This window comes from Tupaia chinensis, unplaced genomic scaffold, assembly GCF_000334495.1.
Source record: "Tupaia chinensis unplaced genomic scaffold, TupChi_1.0 Scaffold000001_1, whole genome shotgun sequence".
Lineage (NCBI taxonomy): Eukaryota > Metazoa > Chordata > Mammalia > Scandentia > Tupaiidae > Tupaia > Tupaia belangeri.
The window spans coordinates 5,262,359-5,288,409 of NW_006159427.1; the positions used below are offsets into that span (position 1 = coordinate 5,262,359).

General features: G+C 38.2%; 1 protein-coding gene across 9 annotated transcripts in view; it reads left to right on the forward strand.

The window, feature by feature from the left end:
• The window catches only part of ANKRD26 (ankyrin repeat domain 26), a 122,340-nt gene that overhangs the window by 85,753 nt on the left and 10,536 nt on the right, over window positions 1–26,051 (forward strand). For all 9 annotated transcript variants that reach the window (XM_027769852.1, XM_027769861.1, XM_027769925.1 and 6 more), the window contains 7 exons: window positions 99–236; window positions 4,361–5,311; window positions 8,713–8,865; window positions 11,573–11,643; window positions 13,437–13,530; window positions 19,509–19,621; window positions 22,554–22,683. In XM_027769852.1, coding sequence (XP_027625653.1) covers window positions 99–236; window positions 4,361–5,311; window positions 8,713–8,865; window positions 11,573–11,643; window positions 13,437–13,530; window positions 19,509–19,621; window positions 22,554–22,683 — 1,650 coding nt within the window. The remainder of the gene's footprint in view (window positions 1–98; window positions 237–4,360; window positions 5,312–8,712; window positions 8,866–11,572; window positions 11,644–13,436; window positions 13,531–19,508; window positions 19,622–22,553; window positions 22,684–26,051) is intronic.

The following is a 26,051-nucleotide window of genomic DNA, read 5'->3' on the forward strand; positions in this document are numbered from 1 at the left end:
GTTTTCTTACTTTTTTTTTTTAAAGCATCTGCACTTAATTAAGGTTTGGACTTCTGTCTAACAGTAAGGATGAAATACGTAATGAAATGTATTTTTAGGTTGAAGAAGAGCAAAAAATCACCCAGAGGCAACTTTCTCTAGAACAGAATGCCCGAATGATGCAAGATGGGATTCTGAGCAGTCACCTTTGCAAACAAAAGGAGCTAGAAATGACTCAAAAGAAAATGAATTCCGAGGTATTTTCTTTAGGAATTTTCAAATAAATATACATGTTTATGTGTTTGTATGTGAGTATATTTCAAAAATCAACTATTTTTATCATGGAAAGTATAGAATATTTTTAAACCATGTTTATATGACTATGTTTTGGGAGAGTGGTGGTGGTTTGGCCCATGGATAAAGCAGTGTTTTTTTTGGTTGGTTTGGTTTTTTTTGGAGAGGTTCCTGCTATAGGACGCATGCGCTCGCCAGACAGAGAGAGACAGAGAGACAGAAAGCAAGAAATCACCCCCCAAGGGATGGCCACACCACAATCCCTTCGCCGTTCTCCTCTCAGGATCTTGGGCACGCACACACACGCGCCCGGCGTGAGTTTTAAGCCACCGGATTCAGGACGCAAACCGTGGTCGACTACGTGGGAGTCCAACGACATAGCCATTACGCTAACTGCTGGTCCCAAAGCAGTGTTTCTAATTCAGCTCTATTTGTCATTCACAATAGCCTAATCCAATGAGAGGCTTTTGATGTTTTCTGTAGTTATTGATGATCTTTTCATAGTCTGAAAACTCTTCCTATTAACAATAGATATTCTTGGTTTTGGCGGTGATTTTCCTGTTTATTTACTTATTTTATTGTCAAAGGGCATGTATTCTTATGAAGCAGATGGGGGTGGAGGACACCTCCCAGATAGGTGTGGCATGCTACAATCCCTTTTCCTCTAATCAGGATTTTGGGTACACACACACATACCCAGAATGTTTTTCAAGTTGCTGCGCTGGAATTCCAAGCATAGTCAGCCATGTGGGATCTGGCTCCCTTAAACCACTGGGCTACAGGACTGGCCCGTATATATGTATGTGTAGTTAGAAATAAAGATAGATGATATAGTTTTCTTTTTTTGTACACATACCAGTCATCGTTTATTAGGTGTGAATTCTCAAGTGGGATATGAAAGGATTTGGCAAGTTCCTTTGGAGGGGTGCTAAGCCAAAGAGATGAAGGTCTGGTTCAGTGTGTGCCTTCTATGCTGGCCCTCTTCAGTGGTGTTTGCATCACCACTTGTCGTTGAGTTCCTTGTAAGAAATGCAGTAGCCGAAGAGCACCTAAGTGGCCAGCACCATAAACACCCCAGCAATATCCGTTTTTTTTCACGTGAATGTACTGGTAGTAACCTCTTTGAAATGCTCCAGCAATGCCTTTAGGAGTAAAATCCCACATATATATGCAGCTGGGCAGCTCTCCAATATTTTTTTTTTTTTGAGAGGTTTTCACTATAGGGCACTCGCCAGACAGACAGAGAGACAAAAAGCGAGAAATCACCCCCCAGGGGGAATGGTCACGCTGCAATCCCTTCTCCTCCATTCTCCTCTCGGGATCTTGGGCATGCACACACATGTGCCCCGCGTGAGTTTTAAGCCAACCGGTCTGGAACGTGAACCGTGGTCGACTACATGGGAGTCCAGTGACATAGCCATTACGCTAACTGCTGGTCCCAGCAGCTCCCCAATTTTGACATCCACGAGTTCCTTCTCCTGCACTGGTATGACTGACCCACCTGGAGTCCTGGTGGCTGTTGCACAGGATATCCTTGATGCATTAACAGAGAGAGTAGTTTATTACTTTCACTGATTGACAAGGAGAAGAATGGTTCCAAGACAAATTTTGGACATCATTCTCACTTTTAAGAATAACAGTTTGCTCCAAGTAGTATTCAATTTAATTACAAAGAGATTTTGAAAAGAATGATACACCATAATATATACTTATTGATCATTTATTGACAAGTGTTTTCTTCCAAGTAAAATAGGTCAAGATATTTTACCCTATTTTGTATTTATTACTGTTTCAAACACTATGAAAAGAAAACAAAAGTTATTGCAGCAGCAAATAATCTCATGATTTTCTTTTTATATATATTTTTTAAGTCCTCTATAGTGCACTCACTTAGGAGAGAGAGAAAGAGAATAACAGATTACACCCCCAGGGAGAATGACCACACTTCAGTCCTTTCTCCTTCAGTCTCCTCTTAGGATTTTGGCTAGGCATGCACATACACCCTATATGTTTTTTAAGCTGCTAGTCTGTAATTTGAACTGCATAGTTGGGCATGTAAGATCCAGCTACCTTAACCACTACGCCACCTGGCTGGCCCTCCCTTGATTTTCTAAGAAGAGCTCTTGGTGTTTTGAAATTTAAGCCTTTTCTGTATTCATAGTATATGTTTGCACTGTAGAAGTAACTGGTTTGCTGGAAGGACACTGAAAGTAGAGTCAGAAAGCCTGGAGAAGATCCTGCAGCTTGTTTATATTTTTAACCTCTCTTTTTTAGAATTGTGACAACTGGGACCAGCAGGTGGCGTGATGGTTAAGACACTGGACACTCCCACATGGCCAACCATGGTTTGAGTCCCAGACCTGGTGGCTTGCTTTCTCACTTTCCCTCTCTCTCTGTCTCTCTCTGGTCAAATTGAAATAAATGAATGAATAAATAAAATTAAATAAATAATTATTTAAGAAAAAAAAAGAATTGTGACAACTAGGGGCCAGCAGGTGGCATGGTAGTTGAGGTGCTGGACTGCCACATAACTGACCATTGTTTGAGTTCCAGACCTGGTGACTTGAAATTCACAAGTGGCATGTATGCATGCATGCCCAAAATCCCAAGAGGAGAACAGAGGAGAAAGGATTACAATGTGGCCATCCCCCCGGGGTGTGATTTCTCACTTTGTCTCTCTCTCTCTCCTGCCATCTCTCTTTGACGAGCAACAAACACCCTATGGCAAAAACATCTCTGAAGAAAAAAAGAATTGTGATAACTAGATGAATTTTGATGTATGTAGAAGAGCTTAGTACAATGCCTAGGCTTATTATTTATCAGTAAATATAATTATTATACTAAATATAAAAATACTAGGGAGTAGCCAGTGGTGTGGCAGTTAAAGCAGCTGGATCCCACATGCCTGACTGCATTATTTGAGACCCAGTGGTCTGAAAGACATGCTGGGCGTGTGTGTGTGTCTGTCCAAAAATCCCAGAAAGGTAAATGGAGGAGAAGGGATTGTGGCATGGCTATCTCTCATGGAGAGTGCTTTCTCACTTTCTCTCTCTCTCTCTCCAGTGAGGACACATGCCCTCTAGCAAATTAAAAAAAAAAATTAAGAATGGGATGTCTATAGAATATTCTAAGAAAAAGGAACTTAAAGAACTTTGGGAAATTTTGTCTGTCCAAATATATGCAGTTCTAAGACTCTTACTATAGGTTGAACATCTCTAACCTGAAAAATCCCAAATTCAAAACTTTCTGAGTGCTAACACAACGGCAACAGATAATTCCACACCTAACCTCAAGTATCAGATTGCAGCTAAAGCACCTCAATACAGATACACTGTATAAAATTACCTCTAGGCTTTGTGTATAAAATATATGTGAAACAAATGAATTTTGTATTTATACTTGGGTCCTATACCCCAAGATATGCAAATATTCTAAATTAGAAGAGATCCAAAACACTTCTAGTCTCAAGCATTTTGGATAAGGGCTATTTAACCTGTATAAAGTGAACATATACGTTGAGTATCAGAGTGTAAACCAAACTTTTAAACAAAGTCATATTTATCTTTTAACCTTTTATTTTATGCCTTTGTTTTGTTTAGATTCCTTTTTTTTTCTTAAGGTGCATGTGCTCACTGAAGAGAGACAGAGAGAGAAGTGAGAAATCGCCTTTTTGAGGGATGGCCAAGCTGTGATCCTTTCTCCTCTTGGGATTTTGGGCTTGCACGCATACATACCTTGCATAATTTTCAAGCCACCAGGTCTGGGACCTGAATTTCGGGGTTGGCTATTTGGGATCCAGCCTCCTTAACCTCCACACCATCTGCTGGCCCTGGTTTTGTTGACTTACTTAAGCATTCTCTCATTTCTTTTTGATGTTCATAGATTCATTGTCTTCAATTACATTTTTGAATGTTGGAGAATTTATGCTTCTATAAGGCTTGAATTTTTTGTTCAAATTTTTTTCTAGTTAAATATCTGCTATTATAACATACTGTATAAATGTATAGATTACTTTTTAATTTCAGAGGAAATCATGATATGCCATTTTGTTGAGTGCTAGTCAAAAGATCTCCTTTGTTTTACTTAGGTTTCTGATAGTCATGAAAAAGATTTGTTGGACAAAAATCACATATTACAGGATGAAATTGCCTTACTAAGACTGGAAATAGATACAATAAAAAATCAGAACCAAGAAAAGGAAAAGAAATATGTTGAGGATATTCAAATTCTAAAAGAAAAGAATGATGACCTTCAAAAGACAATAAAACAAAATGAGGAAACATTAACCAAAACAATATTCCAGTATAATGGACAACTAAATGTTCTGACAACTGAGAATACAATGCTAACTTCTAAACTGGAGAATGAAAAGCAAACTAAGGAAAGACTGGAATCAGAAGTGGATTCATACCATTCTAGACTGACTGCTGCTATACAAGATCATGATCAAAATCAGACATCAAAAAGAGACCTAGAACTTGCTTTCCAGAGAGCAAGAGATGAGTGGTGTCGTTTACAGGACAAAATGAATTTAGATGCCTCTAATCTGAAAGAGAACAATGAGAATCTTTCTCAACAGCTTTCTAAAGCTGAAAGTAAATTGAATAGCCTAGAAATTGAGCTCCATCACACGAGAGATGCTCTCAGAGAAAAGACTTTGGTTTTAGAGCAAGTACAGAGAGACTTAAGCCAAACACAATGTCAAATGAAGGAAATGGAACACATGTATGAAAATGAAAAACATAAAGTGAATAAATATGTTGGAAAACAGGAGTCCGTAGAAGAGAGATTATCTCAACTACAGAGTGAAAATATGTTGCTTCGACAGCAACTGGAAGATGCTCAAAACAAAGTTGACAGTAAAGAAAAAGCGGTAATTAATATCCAGGACCAGTTTCATGAGATTGTAAAGAAACTTCAAGCTGAGAGTGAAAAACAAAGTCTAATGCTCCAAGAGAGAATTAAGGAGTTAGTCAGTGAGTGTAATCATTTAAAAGAAAAACTGTATCAATATGAAAATGACAAAACCGAAAGAGAGGTAAGTACCAAAATTCAAACTCATATTTGAGTATGGCTAAATGTTGATTCTAGTTGAATTTATAAATATAAAGGTAATGTATTTGCTATATAAGCTTTAAAATATACTTGCTTCCAGCTAATAAAAATTGAACCTAAGGGCCAGTAGGTGGCTTGGTGGTTCGGGTGCTGGACTCCCACATGGCCGATTACAGTTTGAGTCCTGAACGGTGGCCTGCTTTCTCACTTTCTCATTTTCTTTCTTGCTTGTTCACTGTGTCTTTCTCATGTGCCCTATAGCAAATTAAATAATAATAAATGAAATTAAATAATTCTTTAAAAAAAATTGAACCTAAGAGATGCTTTGAGACATTGTGTCACTTATGAAATCTTAAGAGGATAAATTATAAGTTGTTAATAGACTGATATTAATAATGAAGGCATAGGGACTGGCAGGTGGTTAGGGTGCTCGACTCCCACATAGCTGACTGAGGTTTGAATCCCAGACCTGGTGGCTTGCTTTCTTACTTTACTTTTCTCTCTCTGGTCAAATTAAAAATAATAATAAATAAAATTAAATAAGTAATTCTTTTAAAATGTAGGCATATTTTGCTGAAATATTTTTAATGTCTTTATGTTGCAACCTTTTTTTTTTTTTGGAGAGGTTTTCGCTATAGGGCGCGTGCGCTCGCCAGACAGACAGAGAGAGACATAGAGACAGAAAGCGAGAAATCACCCCCCAGGGGGGATGGTCACGCCGCAATCCCTTCTCCTCCATTCTCCTCTCGGGATCTTGGGCACGCACGCACACGCGCCCGGCGTGAGAGTTAAGCCACCGGGTCCGAGACGCGAACCGCGGTCGACTACGTGGGAGTCCAGCGACATAGCCATTACGCTAACTGCTGGTTTCCATATGTTGCAACCTTTTATAACCAGGATGAAGCAGATAAATAGAGATGTTCATGTCAAAAATGAGGGTTTGCTTTTGTTTTGTTTGCCATAAGCTACTTGCACTTATTGGAGAGAAACAGGGAGAGAGCGAGAGAAAGAGAAGCTAAGAAATCACCACCCAGGGGGATGTCCACATTGCAGTCCCTTTTCCTCCATTCTCCTCTGGGGGTTTAGGCATGCACACACATGCCTGGTGTGTTTGTCAAAGGTTTGGGTCTGAGATTCAGACTGTGTAGTTGTCCATGTAGGATCTAGAACTTTAACCTCCATACCATCTGCTTTCCTCCAAAATGAATATTTTTGAGGTTAAGATTCAATTGGGTGATTACCTAGACAATTTGTTACAGATTTCTAAAATGAATTAAGTGGTAGTTAACTTAAAACTTAAGCTAAAAGCATATCTCATAATGCTTTTTCTTCAGTACCTTTTAATATGTTTTTTAGATGGTATAAGTTTTAAAAAATAATTATTTCATATTTTAAAAAGAGTTATTTTTTTATTTAACTTTATTTATTCATTATTTATTTTTATTTTACTAGTGAGGACAGAATGTGAGACAGAGAGAGGGAAATCAAGCTCTCAGGTCTGGAACTTGACCCGCGGCCAGCCATGTGGGAGTTCAGCACCCTTAATCACCACGCCACCTGCCAGCTCCAAAATAACTATTCAAGTTTGTTTTTATTTTATTACTTTTTAATTTGATCAGAGAAAGGGAAAGGGAACACGAGAATGCAAGCTGCCAGGTCCAGGACTCAAACCTCAGTTGGTCCTGTGGAAATCTAGTGTCATAACCACCATGCAACCTGCTGGCTCCCAAATGGTGTGTGTGTGTGTGTGTGTGTGTGTGTTTAGAAGAGAGAGTTTTGCTATAGGATACATGTTCTTGCCAAAGAGACAGCGACAGAAAGACAGGAAGCAAGAAATCATTCCCCAGGGGTGTTGGCCATGCCGCAGTCCCTTCTCCATTCTTCTCTTGGGATTTTGGACACACACACGCACATGCACGCATGGTGTGAGCCACTACGTTCTGGACTTCAACCGCTGTCAGCCCTGTGGGATTCCAGTGACATAACCACTACGCCATCTGCTGGTCCCTAGATGGTGTAATTTTATCCACATCAATTTAAATGGAATTATTTTAGTCTCAGGTTATGTATTCTTCTTTTTTAGACAGGATTCTGCTGTCACCCTTCACCTGCCTCAGCCTCCCAGTTGAGACTGTAGGCACAAACTGTCATGACTTGCCTTTTTTTTTTAGACTGGGTCGTACTGTGTTTTCCAGGCCAGGCTAAGACTATAGGCACACATCACTGTGCCCAGTCTTTAGGTTGAGCGTCTCATGTGGCTCTAACCTACAGACCATAGCATCTTAGCAGCCATGACACCTGAGCTGAGCCTCCTTATTACCTCACAATTCTTTAATGATGCCTACATTTTGTTAGATCATGATGTGAGACAAATGTAGCTAATTTTAGCAAAACTTTTTATTTAATCTTCCCACTGGTATTTATACTTTACCTTGGACATTTTTAGAAATAATTTACTCATAATTTTATTTCAAGGCTCAATTGTTATCATTTGGATATTACTTTGTTTAGCACAAAGATAATTAGCTATCTGTGATTTATTATTTATCTGCGTTTTCAACCTAATGAAGGAGGCTTGCAGAGTTCACAAACAGCAGGAACTAGGAAATGAAAGGACTGAGGTCAGGGAAGGAGGTAGAGGCTGAATTACCTGCAGACTACCTCCAAGGCTGTTGGAATTTTGCTTTCATTCTGTGATTGAAATCTTTTGGGAGGATTCTTGAGCAGACAGTAAAATATGTGAGGTGCTCTGAAGTTATTTTGAAACGTCTCATTAAAAAGATGCAAAATGTTGGGACCAGCAGATAGTGTAATGGCTATGTCGCTGGACTCCCATGTAGTCTACTGCAGTTCAAGTCCCAGACCCAGTGGCTTAAACTCACACCGGGTGCGTGTGCGTGCATGCCCAAGATCCCGAGAAGGAGAATGGAGGAGAAGGGGTTGTGGTGTGGCCATCCTTTTTGGGGGTGATTTTTAGCTTTCTGTCTCTCCATCTCTCTCTGTCTTTCTGGCGAGCACACATGCCCTATAGCAAAAACCTCTCCTCCACAAAAAAAAGATGCAAAATGTTAAAGAGTGTACTCTCACCAGCCCCACCCACATACTCATTTCTTCCAGAGAGTTCAAGGGCTCTTAAGCCTTGTACTTTCATCAGAGGAGGAGGGATAAGTGGGCTGCTGTCTAAGTAACCCAGTACTGTTTTGTCAGGAAGATAGCCCCTTAACTGTGCCCTTAACTGAATCCAGGGATGTATTCATATGAGGAAAAGAAGGTGAATGGATGTATGTGGAGATGTTTTTCAGTGTGTACGTTACAGTAATACATTACTAACATAATTGAGTAATATGGTGATTTATAAAATCAGTAACAGAATTATCTCATCAGGTAGCTATAAGACAGCTTCAACAAGAACTGGCTGATACCCTGAAAAAACAGTCTATGTCAGAGGCTTCACTGGAGGTTACATCACGTTATCGCATTAATTTGGAAGATGAAACCCAGGATTTAAAGAAGAAATTAAGTCAAATGAGAAGTCAAGTATGTTTAAAACTTAACATGTTAATGGTTAATCAATAGCTGGTTGACTATTATAAAGTGTTTCAGGATACTCATTTCAGGGGACAGCCTTCTCTTGTATTTTGGTTATAATCATTGTGCTGTGCTTTCTGCGTTTTTGGCTCCTATTCATCTAGTTTCATTTACTCAGACTGAGTTCACAGTTTCTCCTCCATCAAGCCTTCTCTGACTGTTTTGACTTTCACTTCCCTTCTCTTTAACACTTAATTTTTCATTGCTTTTCTTTTTTTATGAGAGATAATCTTATCTAAGTATAAATTTGCTTAAGGAGGGAATAATAACCTGATATGCATATCACCTATTCTTGTATGAATTAAAAATATTTTAGCTTAACCAATCATTAACATAAAATTTGTATTATGCCAATAACTTTTGCTTTGAGATACTAACATAATAAAACTTTTATTCCACATTTTAAGCATTTAAAATTGGATTACTTAATCCATTAGAGGTGAATTGTTCAATCAAATGTGCAGGTTTTCTCAGTATGAAAAATTTTAAAAAATAAAAAGAAGCTAAATTTGCCTTTCTTCATTATGTAGCCAGGACTGTTATTTACCAATATATAGATTTATAGCACTCTACTACCAGGAAGTTTCTGGCTTCAGCTTTTCCTGATGCGTCATAACATGTATCAGCTCGTCAGCGTGCTTGCCAGCGCACAGCACAGCGTAAGCAGGTGCTGGGACTCAATCTGTTGGGAACCAGGATTTAGTGGTACAAAGCAGTATTTTCAGGTCGAGGTGGAGGTCATGTAAGTTATGTACCACGCAATCCAGGGGATGCTGAGTACTTCCCAGGATGCGATCATGCACTGAGCAGCATAGAGAGAAAGTAAGCTGTGCGTTATTAGAAGTGGAGAATGGTATGGCTGGCTAGTGGGACAGGTGAAAGGTCTATGAAGCAGCGGGCTCTACTCTGGGCTGTGTGCTTCCCTCTTGCTTCCCTCACTCAGTTTTGGAGGACAAGTTACTGCAACGTACAGTGGCATGCCCCCTACCTAAAGCATCAGATTTTATTGGCACTTAAGATACAATAGCATTAGCGAAGTCTCATTGGTCAATTCCTGATGGCATCTTGAAGCATAATTAAGTAGCCATAGGCTTTCTCAGTTTAAATTTGTCTGCTTTCTTCAATAGGTAGGATTGATCAAGGTAATACTTAATTGAAAATATCCCTTATATGAGATTAACTTAGAACTTTCTCTATATTTGACCTAAATGTTTGCATTTTATTCAACTGAGTTAATATGCATAGATTATAAGTTCTGTTTGAAGTAAGATATTTCAGTGTGGTTGTAAGTCCTTATCTCCTAGTCTAGGGTGACTTTCTTGCCTCCCACTGAGTCAGTGATTCTGAAAGTTCTTCATTTGCAGGTAAAACAAGTCTAATAAAAAGGAGGCAGTCGGCACAAAGACTAATTCTCATGCCCACTTGCAAAGCAAAACTTACCAGAATGATGAAACTAGGGCAACTAAATTAATTAATGGATTACTTCATTCAGTCAGGTTGAAGAAATATTACAAATAATAACTTATCTCCCCAGAAGCTGGTATTTTTTTTGTCTCAAATGACACAGTTGTGTTTTTGTAAGAGAAACTTTATTTAATATAACTATGTGCATTTAAGTTAGCACTTCTAAAAGTCATGTATGACAATGCATATTTGTCTATTTCCTAAAGACAAACAAATCAGGAATATCAAATTCATTCGATCTAACATTAAAATATGGTTTCCTTTGATCTCTTTTACTGGGATTATTTCAAAATAAAACAGAAAAAGATGTCTGTCAACAGCAACTCTTGTTGATACAATACAATAGGAATAATACTAACAGCAAATATATATATAGCTTACTATGTGCTACTTATACTTCTAAATATGTTTTGTACATTTCCTAATTTTATCTTTCTGGCATCCAGTGAGGTAGATACTATTATTATCTTCATTTTACAATTGAGGAGACAGACAAAAAGAGTTACTTTGCTCAAGGTCATACTGCTAGTAACTGGTGGAGCTGGGATTCTGTGTTGATAGTGTCAGACTGTTCATGGAACCGCTGGCAGTCAACTAAACCAGCATATTAATTTTTATAATTACTGACATGGTCATGGTTATTTAAATATATGAATATTTTAAATGATAGCTAAGGTAGTAATGGTGTTCAAAATACAAAAACCTAAATGCTCGCCATAAGGTTACTTCCTATCTTTCCCCATTAGACCAGTTTTGTAGGTTTAAGTGGCGTGGTGGTTAAGGGCTCTGGACTCCCACATTGCCAACCATGGTTCGAGTCCCAGACCTGGCGGCTTGCTTTCTTACTTTCTTACTCTTTCTAACACTGTCCCTCTCTGGTCAAACTAAAATAATTGAATAAATAAATAAAATTAAAATAATTCTTAAGGAAAATATATAATTTAAAAACAAGAATAACATTTTAGTCTAGGGGTTGGTAAACTTTTCTGAAAAGGGTATTATTTTATACTTTATGCAGCATAAGATCCCTGTTGTATAATAACAACTAAACTCTGCAGTTACGGCACCAAAGTAATCATAAACAATATGCAGATGAAGCAGTGTGGTTACGGGCCAACAAATTTTAGTTACAGAAACAGGTGATGGGCAGATCGTGCTAGATTCTTAGTAAAGTGTTTTTTTTTCCTTCTAGTTGCATGAAGCACAGAATCAACATGCGGAGGCTGTAAGACATACTGAGAAGATGCAGGATCGCATACAAAAGTACAATTAAAAAATAATTATCAATTTAATTTAACTTATTGTTTTTAAGATTTATTTATTTTAAATTTTATTTATTATCATTATTCGTCAATTTTTGATCAGAGAGAGACAGACAGAGATAAAGGAAGAGTGAGGAAGCAAGCTGTTAGGTTCAGGACTTGAACGGTTGTCAGCCATGTGGGAGTCCAGCGCCTCAACTGCCACGCCACTTGCTGACCCCTATTTATTATTATTATTTTTTAATTTGACTAGAAAGAGACAGACAGAAAGAAATTGAAAATGAGAAAGCAAACCACCAGGTCCGAGACTCGAACTGTGGTCGACCATGTGGGAGTCTATAACCACCCCACTTGCTGGCCCCACAAAAGTACAATTTAAAGTAGCACACAAAATTGCTTGAGTACTCATAAGAATTTAAGCAGTGTAGAGTGAGAATTATATCAGATACCATACTAAATATACCTGTGTGAAGCCTAAGAACATTTTTAGCTTTAAGTTATATTTTTTTTTGGGGGGGGGAGAGGTTTTTGCTATAGGGTGCGTGTGCTCGCCAGACAGACAGACAGAGACAGAGAGACAGAAAGCGAGAAATCACCTCCCAGGGGGGATGGCCACGCCGCAATCCCTTCTCCTCCATTCTCCTCTCGGGATCTTGGGTATGCACGCACACGCGCCTGGCGTGAGTTTAAGCCACCAGGTCCAGGACTCGAACCGTGGTCGACTACATGGGAGTCCAGCGACATAGCCATTACGCTAACTGCTGGTCCCAGCTTTAAGTTATTTTGAAATGCAGATTTTTTGCATACTGTTCCTGAATTTTTGCATGTTAACTATAAAACATATCTAGAAAAATGGGACAGTTACCAAATAATATTTTTTTAAACTTTTAAGAATATATGCAGGTCCAGAATAATATGCTGCTCTGCAATGCTAGAGCCACTTGGTCCCTTGGGATTTGGCTCTCAGCTTGAGAACATACTGGGGACATGCATTTGCGTCCCTGTGATCATGGCTGGCTAGAGGCTGACAGGCCAGCTAGAGCACTAGAATGGGACTGTGCTGTGACTAGACCCTGTCTCTCTCTCACTTGCTGTCTCTCTTTTATTTATTTATTTCTAAAATTTTATTTATTTATTTATTTATTTTTGAGAGATTTTTGCTATAGGGCATGTGCACTTGCCAGAGACAGAGACAGAAAGTGAGAAATCACCCCCCCAGGGGGATAGTCACACCACAATCCTTTCTTCTCCACTTTCTCTCTTTTTTTTTTTTTCTTTTTCTTTTTTTGGAGAGGTTTTTTGCTATAGGGTGTGTGCACTTGCCAGACAGACAGAGAGACAGAAAGCGAGAAATCACCCCCCCAGGGTGGATGGCCACGCCGCAATCTCTTTCTCCTCGATTCTCCTCTCGGAATCTTGGGCACGCACGCACATGCACCTGGCATGAGTTTAAGCCACCGGGTCCGAGACTTGAACCATGGTCGACTACGTGGGAGTCCAGCGACATAGCCCTTACGCTAACTGCTGGTCCCATCTTCTCCACTTTCTCTCAGAACCCTGGACTCGCAGGCACAAATTGCCAGGCCTGGGACTTGAACTGTAGTCAACCACATGAGAGTCCAGCAATGCAACCACCACACTGTTTGCTGGTCCTCATTTGCCATCTCTCAACCTCTCTCTCTCTCATGAAATAAGCAATCTTTAAAAAAATAATTTATGTAATTACACCTTCAGCAGTGACATTTTTTACAAAACTGATTTGTGAGAATAATTATGTTAAAATATACATTTTAGGCTTGAAAACGAAAATTCCAAGTTCAAAGTTACAATGAAAAAGCAGGCAAGCAAAATTGAAGAGCTTCAGAAGAACCTGTTAAGTACAAGTTCAGTAAGTCAATTTTTAAAATTTCTGTCACACTAAAAAGGAATATTTTATTTCTTTAGCAGTCATCTACAAGAATATTTTAGACAATATAAAAAGTCTCATTGATAAAAATAGTTATTATATTTATTTTGATATTATTTGTTACTGGTAGTACAGGTTGTCTTAAGTATTGGGTCATCTGAAAAGTCATAATGCGTTTTTGTTTTTCTGTACAAAAATGCATTATGACTTTTCTGAATAAAAATGCATCATGACTTTTCTGATAACCCAATAGAATTTGGCTGAATTTATATACTCGATGATTTTGGTAGTAAGATTTTTTTTTTTTTTTAAAGAGATTTTTGTTATAGAGTGTGTATGCTTGCTGGAGAGACAGAAAGAAAAGCAGAAAGTGAGAACTCACACCTCAGGGGGATGGCCACACTACAATCCCATCTCCATTCTCTTCTTGAGATTCTGGGCATGCACGCACATGTGCTTGGTATGAGTTGCAAGCTGCCAGGTCCAGGACTCAAACTGTGGTCAGGCATATGGAAGTTCAGTGCCGTAGGCACTATGCCACCTGATGGCCCTGGCAGTAAGATTTTTTTTTGGAGGGGAGAGGTTTTTGCCATAGGGCGCGTGTGCTCGCCAGAAAGACAGAGAGAGACAGAGACAGAAAGCAAGAAATCACTCCACAGGTGGGATGGCCACACCACAATCCCTTCTCCACTATTCTCTTCTTGGGATCTTGGGCATGTATGCACGTGCACACGCACCCAGCGTGAATTTAAGTCACTGGGTCTGAGACTTGAACTGTAGTCAACTACATAGGAGTCCAGTGACATAGCCATTATGCTAACTGTTGGTCCCAAGATTTTTATGAAAATTATTGTGACTGGGGCCGGCAGGTGGCTTGGTTAAGGTGCTGGACTCCCACATGGCATCTTGGACCTGGTGGCTTGCTTTTTCACTTTCCCTATTACTCTCTGTCTCTCTCTGGTCAAATTTAAAAATAATAATAATAATAAATAAGATAGAATAATTCTTTTTTAAAAATATATTTATTTATTTTATGTTATTTATTCATTCATTTATATTAATTTGATCAGAGAGAGACAGAGAGTAATAGGGAAAGTGAAAAAGCAAGCCACCAGGTCCAAGATGCCATGTGGGAGTCCAGCACCTTAACCACTACGCCACCTGCTGGTCCCGATAAAATAATTCTTTAAAAAAATAGAAAATGATTGTGATTACCTAAAACCAGTCACTAGTTCATGTATGCCACATTTCATTTATCCATTTATGCATTGATGGACATTTGCATTATTTCTACTTTTTTGTGAGTAACTCTACCGTGAATGTTGGTGTACAACTGGTAAGTCCCTGCTAGTATCTTATAATATCTTTCAAAATTCTAAGAATTTGATTAATAATTCGATCTAGAATTCGGAATTTTTCTTATGATCCAAACCCTTCAGTGAGATTTTGAGAATTAATTACTTTTAATATTATAGTTTGTATTTCTCATCAAGAGTGGATCCTAGATTCTTATATAAGTGCTTTTAAAATTTTAATTATTTATTTATTTATTTGTTTTTTGGAGAGGTTTTTGCTATAGGGTGCATATGCTCACTAGGAAGACAGACAGAGACAGAGAGAAAGTGAGAAATCAGCCTCCAGGGGGGATGACCACGCCGCAGTCCCTTCTCCTCTCCTCCATTCTCCTCTTGGGATCTTGGGCATACATCACAATGCACCTGGCGTGAGTTTAAGCCACCGGGTCCAGGACTCGACCCATCATGATCAGCTACATGGGAGTCCAGCGACATAGCCATTATGCTGACTGCTGATCCCTGTAAGTCCTCTTTTTTTCCTTCCCCAAAGGAATTTGTTTTTCTCTTTGGATTTCATTTTAAGAGAAAAGAGATGCTAGTTCAAAAGTGGAAATGACTATTCCATCAGTGTCTTTCAGAGTAACTAGTGCTCTTAGCATTGCAGATTCAAAGACTGATATTTTTTACTCTCCTGTATTGAGCATCCTTTCAAAGGTTTAACAGTCCAATCTTTGGGGTATATTCAGCACACCAATTTATTGATGTATAGTGAATATTACATAACTATTGGTTTGTTGGGAAAGTCATGATGCATTTTTGCATTAAAAAAATGGAAAAAAATGTCACGTCATGACTTTTCTGATGACCCAATATTTACTAAACAGAACAGGATTCTCATGTAATTTATGCTTCCCTTTGTAGGAATTAAGGTCAGAAGATGGATGCTATGAGGTAGATGCTCCTAAGTAAGTTCATTCATAGTAGTGAGTTTCAAGTAGCTTCACTGCACAGACACACCTACCAGGGGAGCTAGAACATTTGGCCGACTGGTGTTTTTCCAGGTGGAAGAAACATTAAAAAGTTTTTTTTTCCCCGAGACCAGCAGATGGTGTAACGGTTACATCGCTGAACTCCCACATAAGCCAACAGTGGTTCGAGTCCCAGGCCCAGCGGCTTAAAACTCATGCCAGGCACATGTGCATTTGTGTGTGTGCCCCAAATCCCAAGAGGAGACTGGAGGAGAAGGGATTACAACATGGCCTTACCCCCCCGGGGGGGGGGTGATTTCTCACTTTCTTTCTTGGTCTTTCCAGCGAGCGCATGCTCTCTATAGCAAAAATCTCTAAAAAAATTATTTTTTCCATTTCTTATAAATTAATACCATTTTATTAGCATACTTTTCATGTAAGTGACATGTTGATAAAGGAGCTTTCTGTGAATGAGACAGCCAGGGGACATCTCCTGTCTGACATAAGTGTCAAAAATCGAAAAGAGAGTATCCAAAACTTACTAAACATATTCAGAAATACTGAGGGGCCCAGACATGGTAATGTGTGTTGGTAGTCACTGCTACTTTGCAGGATGAGACCACAAGAGGGACCTGCTTTCGTTTCCACATCTACCCTAAAAGCTGGATATGGTGGTATATGCCTTTAGTCTTAGCTTATATTAGGCTCAGTGGGGCGATAGTGACGCACAGGGAGACCCTAACAGGAGGGAAAAAAAGTTAAGGGATTTTCTGTATACTCCAATACAAATACATTAGGAATGTGACAGTATTATTAGCCACTTTGAAGTCTATTCTGGGAATTTAAAAAATGTAATAAAGACACCATTCAATTCAGTCAGTAGCCCCTCACTTCTTCAGAAGCTTCTTATCTCTTGAAACTTTAGGCTGGAGACTACATGGGTTAATATATATGATGGACATAATTTTGAGATGAAGACCCTGGACTAGGAAAAAGATAGCAGTGGTGGGCCTCAAGCCTCCAAATATAGTTGAGTGTGCTCTGAAAGAAATTTAAGAACTAGAAGTTTTTAAGATAATGTCCCCATGGAAAAGGAAATTATTCAAAAGAGAACAAAGGCAAATAATTGCTATCTCACTCTTGTGGGAAAGTTTTGCATCTTAGAAGAAAAACAAGGCAATGTGTGTAGTTAGCATCCTAAGGGCAGGATGCCTCCTGAGATTAGAATATAGCACTACACTCAAAATAACTCCAGTAAGAACTAAAATGAACTTAGACGATGAGCCAAATACTAAAGTAGTCCACATCAAACAGTGGGTCTTGAGTGTGTGCTTGAGATACTGTCTGTAAGAAGTGACTAGAAGGAAGAGAGAAAGGAACAAAGGGTTTAAAGAGGCCAGGGCCAGAGATGCAAATTAAGGAATGAGTTGAAGCCTTAGAGATTTAAGGAAGTCTGGGAGATTTAAATGGAGGAATAGAAAGGGATGGGACTGAACTTCAGGGGTTGCTGCATTTGGAAATGAAGTGAGATTAGAGGAGCAGAAGGAGGAGTAAATGATGAAATATTAATAATAGATCCGTGGATAAAAAAAACGGAGTTGTAAATGAGACTATACATTAAAGAATATAGTAGACTGATAGAAAACCAATAGGCAGAAGTTACATGTCATTGAAAAAAACTTGAACTTTATTTAGCGAGAAATGGTTAGAAGAGGAAAGATTGAAACCAGTAGAGGAATGCTTACTGAGAATGAGAGTATCTCATCCTGAAGTCATCAGGATAAGAAAATGTAAGGGGAGCCAGATGAGAGTTTTCAAAATGTTATTTTAGTAAGATATGATTTAACAAAACATGGAGTATTTTCAATTTTCGATGGAAATATTTCTAGGGCATCTTTAGAAACTAAAATGTAAATCTAACAACTTAAACATTTTTTTTATTCGTTAACTCTTAGTATTTTATTAATGTGCGTCCATGCCCAAGATCCCAGGAGGAGAATGGAGGAGAAGGGATTGCAGAGTGGCCATCCCCTCTCTGGGATGATTTCTCACTTTCCCTTTTACTGTCTCTGTGTGAGTGTACACACCCTAAGGCAAAAACCTTAAAATAATAATAATAATTTTTTAAAAAGAGTTCATTAACTCTTAGTTTCTGTCACCTACATTAAAAAAAAACTTTTTTTTTTTGGAGAGGTTTTTGCCATAGAGTGCATGCGCTCGCCAGACAGACAGAGACAGAGAGACAGAAAGCAAGAAATCATCTCCCGGGGGGATGGCCACACCGCAGTCCCTTCTCCTCTATTCTCCTCTCAGGATCTTGGGCATGCACACACACGTGCCCAGAGTGAGTTTTAAGCCACCAGGTCCCGGATGCGAACCATGGTCGACTACATGGGAGTCCAGCGACATAGCCATTACGCTAACTGCTGGTCCCCAAAAAAACTTTTTAAAAAAATAATTATTTGATTTAAGTTTATATGTTATTATTAGCATAGTTTTAAAAGATTTGGCAGAGAGAAAGAGAGAGGAAGTGAGAAAGCAAGCTGCCAGGTCCAGGACTTGAACCACGATCAGCCATGTGGGAGTCCAGTGCCTTTAACCACCATGCCACCTGCCTGCCCAAGAACTTGTATTCTTTTTTTAAAATGATCTTTTATTATTAATATTCTTTTTTTTTTTTTGAGAGGTTTTTTTTGCTATAGGGCATGTGCGCTCGCCAGACAGACAAAGAGAGACAGACAGAAAGCGAGGAATCACCCCCTAGGGGGGATGGCCACGCCGCAATCCCTTCTCCTTCATTCTCCTCTCGGGATCTTGGGGATGCACACACACGCGCCCGGCGTGAGTTTTAAGCCACTGGGTCTGGGACATGAACCACGGTCGACTACGTGGGAGTCCAGCGAATAGGCTTTACACTAACTGCTAGTCCCCAATATTATTATTTTTTAAGTGTGCTATAGAGAACGTGTGCTCACCAGAGACAGAGAGAGACAGAAAAAGAAAGTGAGAAAGCACGCCACCAGGTCTGGGACTTGAACTGCAGTCAGCTGTGTGGGATTTTATCCCCTTAACCACCCTGCCACCTGCTCTCCCTAACAAATTTTACTAATTTAGATGAGGAAAGTATAAATCAATTTGAGCTGTTTTTAAAAAAAAATTCATTTTGAAAACTGTCCTTACTGGTATCAAGTTTATAAATTATCTAAACTTTGTAAACCTGTCTAAACACAATTATAGGTTAAGCATCCCTAATCTAAAAATATGAAATCTGACTCCAAAATCTGAAACTTTTTGATCATTGACATGATGCCACAAGTAGAAAATTCCATACCTGACCTCATGTGACAGGTCACCACAGTCAACACAATGTAACATGAGAATACTGTATAAAATTATCTTCAGACTATGTGTATAAGGTACATATAAAACATAAATGAATTGCGTGTTTAGCCTTGGGTTCCATCTTCAATACTAGTTCATTCTTTATGTGCACATATTCTAAAATCTGTGCGGATCTGACATCTAAGATACTTGTGGTTCCAAGAATCTTGTATAAGAGATGCTTAACCTGAACTCATGAGAAATAACATTTTTAAGAAAGAAGAGAGTCTCTAGATATTTTTTTTTGAGTTTTTGCTATAGGGCGTATTTTTTAAAATACTTCTAAAAATACTTCTCTTTTAATTTTTTTTCAAAGTCTGAGGATGAAAAAGAACAGTTAAAGACACTTACTGAGTTAAAGCAGTCTCTGGAATATAATTTGGATCAAGAAAAAAAGAAAAATGGTGAATTAGAGAAAGAATTAACTGGGTAAGATTTTAACATTTCAGATCATTTTAATCATTCATTAATTGATTTAACTACAAGTTTACTTCACTTTTCTAATACTTAAATACAAATTTATTTTATATATGCACTTTCATAATTAAATAAATTATTCTATTTTAAAATTTACTTCAGAAGTTCATAGCACAATCCGAAACTATTTTTAAATGTGGAAATATTATATTTATTCTTTAATTATTTTGGAAACAATAACAATAATGCCTTTAATAATGCCATCTGTACTCTTTATCATCTACTTTGTTGTTTTTATTTCTGAGGGTATTTTTGCTTTGTTTGGTAATTTCTTATTTTGTTGGTGTCCTCTTCAGCATTAAAATATTTTAATGTCTAGAAACCTTTCTATTGTTCTTTAACATCAATTTTTTATTTTATTTTATTTTTTAGTTTTAGTTTTAGTTTTTCTATGGGATACGTGTGCTTGCTGGAGAGAGACAGAGAGTTAAAGTGAGAAAGCACCTACCCAGGAAAGAAGGCCACACTACACCACAACAGACCCTTCTCCTCCATTCTCTACTCAGGATTCCAGGCACTCATACACTTGTACCCAGCATATTTCCTGAGCTCCTGGGGCCAGGACTTGAATCCCACAGTCAGCTATGTGAGATCCAGCTGCCTTAACCAACTAACTGCTGGTCCCCAAAATTATTTTGATTGACCTTATATTTTCTTTCTGCCTCTTTATTTTTTTAGTTACAAAAATGTGTGGAAATTTAGTCATTTTCCATGGGTACCTCTCATATGTGTATGAGGTATACATGTTATTAAACTTTGTTTAATGGGGCCAACAGGTAGCACAGTAGTTAAGTTGCTGGACTCCCACATGACCTACTGCAGTTTGAGTCCTGGACCTGGTGGCTTGCTTTCTCACCTTCCCCCCTCTGTCTCTCTCTCTCTTGCTAAAATAAAAATAAATAAATAAAGTTAAATAAAATAATTCTTTAAAAACAAAACAAAACAGAAACTCTGTTTTTAAAAAATTGCACTCATACACATACACATATATCATGCATTTGTATTATATATACACATACGTACATGTATACCATACATAGAAAAATATGTGTTTTACATAAAGAAGAATAAAATGAGCAGTTGTTTCTACCATCCAGATTTAAAAAAAGAATGTAATGTTCTCCAGTATCTTTGAAACCCCCAGCATAAATGCTTTTATATTTATTTGTTTAGTACTTAAGTTGATCTCTGATTCTGATCAATATTTTTCTCTCACTTAACTGTCTTTCTCTACATGGTTTTGTACTCCTTTCATTTTGTTAACATTGTGCCAGCAAAGAGCTCTTAGTTCTCTTCTTTCTCATTATTCATACATTAAATCGTTATACATCATTTAGATTGTGAAGAAACTTTACCCAGCATAATATACACTTCAGTTCAGCCTAGTTGAGACTATTATACACATCCTTGTCAACAGATAGTTAACCTTATCTGTGTCCCACAAGTGTCTTACCTGTCCATTTTCCCCCCAAATTTCCTTTCCTGTGCTCTCCCCCTCCCACCCTCTCTTTCCTTTTTGTCTCTAGTGTCCATTACAATTTTTAATACTTTTATGTTCTCCAGTCTTTCAGTCTCTACCATAGAGTGCAGACAATTGGTATATGTTAAGTGGAGACATATGATGTCTCTCTTTCATAGCCTGACTTGCTTCACTCAGCAACAAATCTTCCATATTCATCCACTTTCTATCAAATTCCAGGGCTTTGTTGTTTTATTTTTGGCTGAATAGTATTCCATGGAGTATATGTTTCATAATTTTGCAATCCATTCATCTGTTTGTGGACATTTGGGTTGGTTCCATGTCTTAGCAATCGTGAATAATGTTGCAATGAAAATAGTTGTGCAAGCACTTTTCTGACTGAGTGCTCTCCTGTCCTTTGGGTAGATACCCAGGAGTAGAATTGCTAGATCATATGGTAGTTCTATTTGAAGGTCTTTGAGGAACCTCTATATTGTTCTCCACAGTGGCTGGACCAATTTACAACCCCACCAATAGTGTAGGAGTGTTCCCCTTTCACCACATCTTCCCAGCACTTATCATTACTTGTTTTTTTAATCTTCACCATCCTGACTAGGGTTAGGTGGTATCTCATTGTCGTTTTGATCTGCATCTCCTTTACAAAAAGGGATGTTGAGCATTTTTTCATATGCTTTTTGGTTGTTTGTATGGAGAGGAGTTCATTCAGTTCATTTTTTCATCTTTTAATTGGGTTAATCATTTTCTTCCATTAAGCTGCTTGAGTTCCCTGTGTATTCTGGTTATCAGTCCCTTATCTGAGGCACAGTTAACAAAACAGTTTTTTAGTCTTTCCACATTACTTTGTGCTTGAGTTCCTTTCTTCTAAAGCTCTGCCTGTTTCCTTTTTCCACTTAACTCAGTCTTCAAAGATGTTTCTTCTGATTCTTTTCCCATGTTGAATGATCTCCTTGATTTTTTTTTTTTTTGGTGTATACATTCCTTTCTTCTGTTCGACTGTGGTCAGTGAGCACCAATATGTATTTTTGTATCTTTTATAAACATTTCTAAGTGGTTTTCCTCTTTACCTTCCATACTAATCTCTGGGTTATAGCTCATGTTTAGTAATTAAGTATTTTATATTAACATACTAAAATGGATGTTTTCTTTATAAGAACTTTGTATATGGCAACAATATTAACTCTTCATTCACAATATATGTCATACAGATTTTCTTCCTATAATTTACTTAAGATTATAATTTTGTTAGAATGCTTTCAAACAATGTTAGGTTGAAGCAAATGAGAGATGATCATAACTTATAGATCATTTTCCTTATGTAATAGAACATAGTATCTGTTTAAAAACAATTACTAAATATTTACTCTTAAAAAAGCTTGACTTAACTTGTTCTGAACATTCCTACAGATTTAAGAAACTCTTAGAAGTGACAACAGAGAAGTTAAATGAATATGAAAATGGAGAATTAAATTTCCAAGGAGATTTAAAAGCCAATCAATTTGAAATGGATGTTCAAGTTAATATGCTAAAACATAAGGTAATTTTCTTTCTTTCTTTTTCCCTCTCTTTCTTTCTTCCTTTCTTTCTTTTTTTGTTTGCTATAGGGCGCGTGCGCTCGCCAGACAGACAAAGACAGACAGAGAGACAGAAAGTGAGAAATCATCCCCCAGGGGGGATGGCCACACCACAATCCCTTCTCCTCCATTCTCCTCTTGGGATCTTGGGCACACACGCACACGCGCCCGGCGGGAGTTTTAAGCCCCCGGCTCCGGGACCCGAACCGCGGTCGACTACATGGGAGTCTAGCAACATAGCCATTACGCTAACTGCTGGTCCCCAAAATAGCTTTTTAATACATAATTTTCTATTTTAGAAAAGCCTTACTGTTGATTCTGATGTCTTGAATTCTTGCCAAGAAGTACACCATTACATGACCCCAAGTCAATAGTATCAAATCAATTTTTCAGAAACATCTTTATTGAGATTAATTGACATACCATGCAATTCACTCATTTAGTGTATACAATTTAGTGGCTTTCAGTGTTCTCACAGAGTTATGCGGTCATCACCACAACCAATTTTAGATTTTTTCATCCTAAAGAGACAGACTGTTAGCCATTCCCACCAGTTCCCCTTTCCCTGCTCAGCCCTAGGGAACCACCAGTCTCTTTTGTCTCTATAAGTTTACCTATTCTAGATATTTCATACTGATTGAACCACACAGTATGCGGTGTTTTATGACTAGGTTCTCTCATTTAGCATAATGTTTTTAAGGTCTATCTGTGTCATAGCATGTTACCGGTACTTCATTTCTTATTGCTGAGTAATATTCCATTGTATGGGTTTATTTTACATTTTATGTATCCATTCATCAGTTGAACCTTTCTTTGGGTTGTTTTCACTTTTTGGCTATTATTAATAATGCTGCTATGAAAGTTTGTACAAACTTTCATGTTTGTTTCTGATTTCATTTCTCTTATGAGCAGAGTTGCTGGGTAATGTGGTTGCACTCTGCCTAACCTTCTGTGGAGCTGCCAGTCTGTTTTCCAAATCAGCTGCACCATTTTACATTCCTGTCAGTATTGTATGAGGGTCCTAATTTCTCCATATCCTTGTCAATTCTTATCATTCATCTTTTTTGATTGAGAAAGGATTCCATTCTAGTGGTGTGAAAGGATATCTCAGTTTGGTATTGATTTGCATTTCCCTATTGACTAATGATATTAGACATCTTTTCATGTGCTTATTCACCATTTCTGTATCTTCTTTGGAGAAAAGTCTATAAATTATTTGCCTATTTTTAATTGGGTTTTCTTTATTTTTAATTGTAGAAGTTCTTTATATTTCTAAATTCTAAATCTTTTATCAGATATGTGATTTTCAAATATTTTCTCCTCCTCAGTAACTTGCCTTTTCACTTTCTTCTAGATGATTTTTTTCCTCTCTCTCTTTTTCTTTTTTTAGCGGCCAGAGAGCATGTGCATGTGTGAGAGAAAGAGAAAGTGCAAGCGCCCCCCCCCTCCCCCGTGGTCAGCATCTATGTAGCAGCTGGTCCCTTTACTCCAGCTTTAAGTATCATTTTCTTCACCAGCCTTGAAACCCTTCTGCTAGCCTCTTCGGTGGCCATGGGCTTCCCCTAAGCATCTCTATGAAGCCCTTTTCATTTTCATTATTATCCTTCTCTAGGTCCTTTTAGTTTCCATTTGTCTCTTGGTCCAAAGGGGATCCTACATGTTTGAGTATTTTTGTTTGTTTTTAGTGGTAGTACCCAATATTTAGTATCAGTTATTTTGTGAAGTTTCTTTTCCATGATAGAGGGAGACAGAGAGAAACAGGCATCCCCAACAGGGTCTTCATGCCAAAATCCCATCGCTAGCCTCAGCCAGCCCAGATCATGGACATGTGTGTGGGCTCCTGGTGTGTACAGGGAGATCTTGGGTCATGAATCCAGGACATTCCCCTGTACCTTCAGCATCACAATGTTATGTTTCCACTGCACTGCTATGGCTGGCCATGGGTGACAGTTACTTACCTGCTGTATAATAGATGACCTCAGAATCCATCGTCTCAAAACAACTTTTTATAAACTTTTGTTTATAATCATCAGTTTAGGCCAGCTTCAGTAGGACCAGATTATTTTTCTTCTATTATGCATCAAATGGGGTGACTTGAAGGAGAGGATTAGAATCCTCTCAAGGCTTATTTATTCACATGTCTAGCTATTGAAACTGATTTTTTGCTAAGACTTTTTTTTAGAGTGGTTTTTTTTTTTTTTTTTGCCATAGGGCATGTGTGCTCACCAGAAACACAGAGAGAGACAAAGAGACACGGGAGGCAGGGGATGGCCACACTGTAGTCCCTTCTCCTCTGTTCTCCTGGGATCTTGGGCACACATGTATATGTGCCCAGTGTGAGTTTGAAGTCACCGGGTCTGGGACTCGAACCACAGCCAGCCATGTGGGAGTTCAGCGACATAACCACTGTGCCATCTGCTGGCCCCTTGGCTGAGACTTTAGCTGAGGCAGTCATTTAGTATGTGACTTGGGTGTCCTTACAAAATGTGGCTAGATTCCCAAGGTGAGCTTCCCTCTAGAGAAAGTCAGGTGGCAGCTGTGTCAGATTTTCTAATATAGCCTTGGAGGTCACATAGCAGTTTCACCATAGTTACTTACTAAAAATCAGCTTCTAAGGCCGGCTATATTCAGGAGAGGGAATGTTATAGGGAAAATAAAGAATTTGTAGACCTGTTTTAAAATCACAACTGTACTCATCTTTATAAAACATCAAGTAATCATTTCATTTAAAGGAAAATAGTTCTTGGGACCAGCAGTTGGCTAGTTGCTGGACTCCCATGTAGTCAACCATGGTTTAAGTCCTGCACCCAGCGGCTTAAATTCATGCAGTACCTGTGTGTGTGTGTGCCCAAGATCCGGAGAGACGAATGGAGAAGGGATTGCAGCATGGCCATCCCCCCCGGGGGGTGATTGGGTGATTTCTCGCTTTCTGTCTGTCTCTGTTTGTCTTTCTGGTGAGCGCATGCACCCTATAGCAAAAACCTCTCCAAAAAAAAAAAAAAAAGAAAGAAAGAAAGAAAATAGTTCTTACCAACTCAGTATGACTGAAATTCCAGCAAGTTTTGTTGTTGTTATTGTTTACTATGCTCCTTTATTTTGTAGAAAGTAGCGAAGGATTAGGATTACAAGATAGTATTACTGAATTAAGGCATTTTTGTTAAAAATAAAACATGTATAGATCATTTCACTAAGCTTTTCTACTGGGAGATGTGATTACTCCTTGGAATGCAATAAAAATTAGCATAAAACACAGCAGTTCAGAAAAGATTTATGGCATTAAAATCCATATTTATAAGATTTATTAATTAGAGTCTTATTTTTCAAAATATTA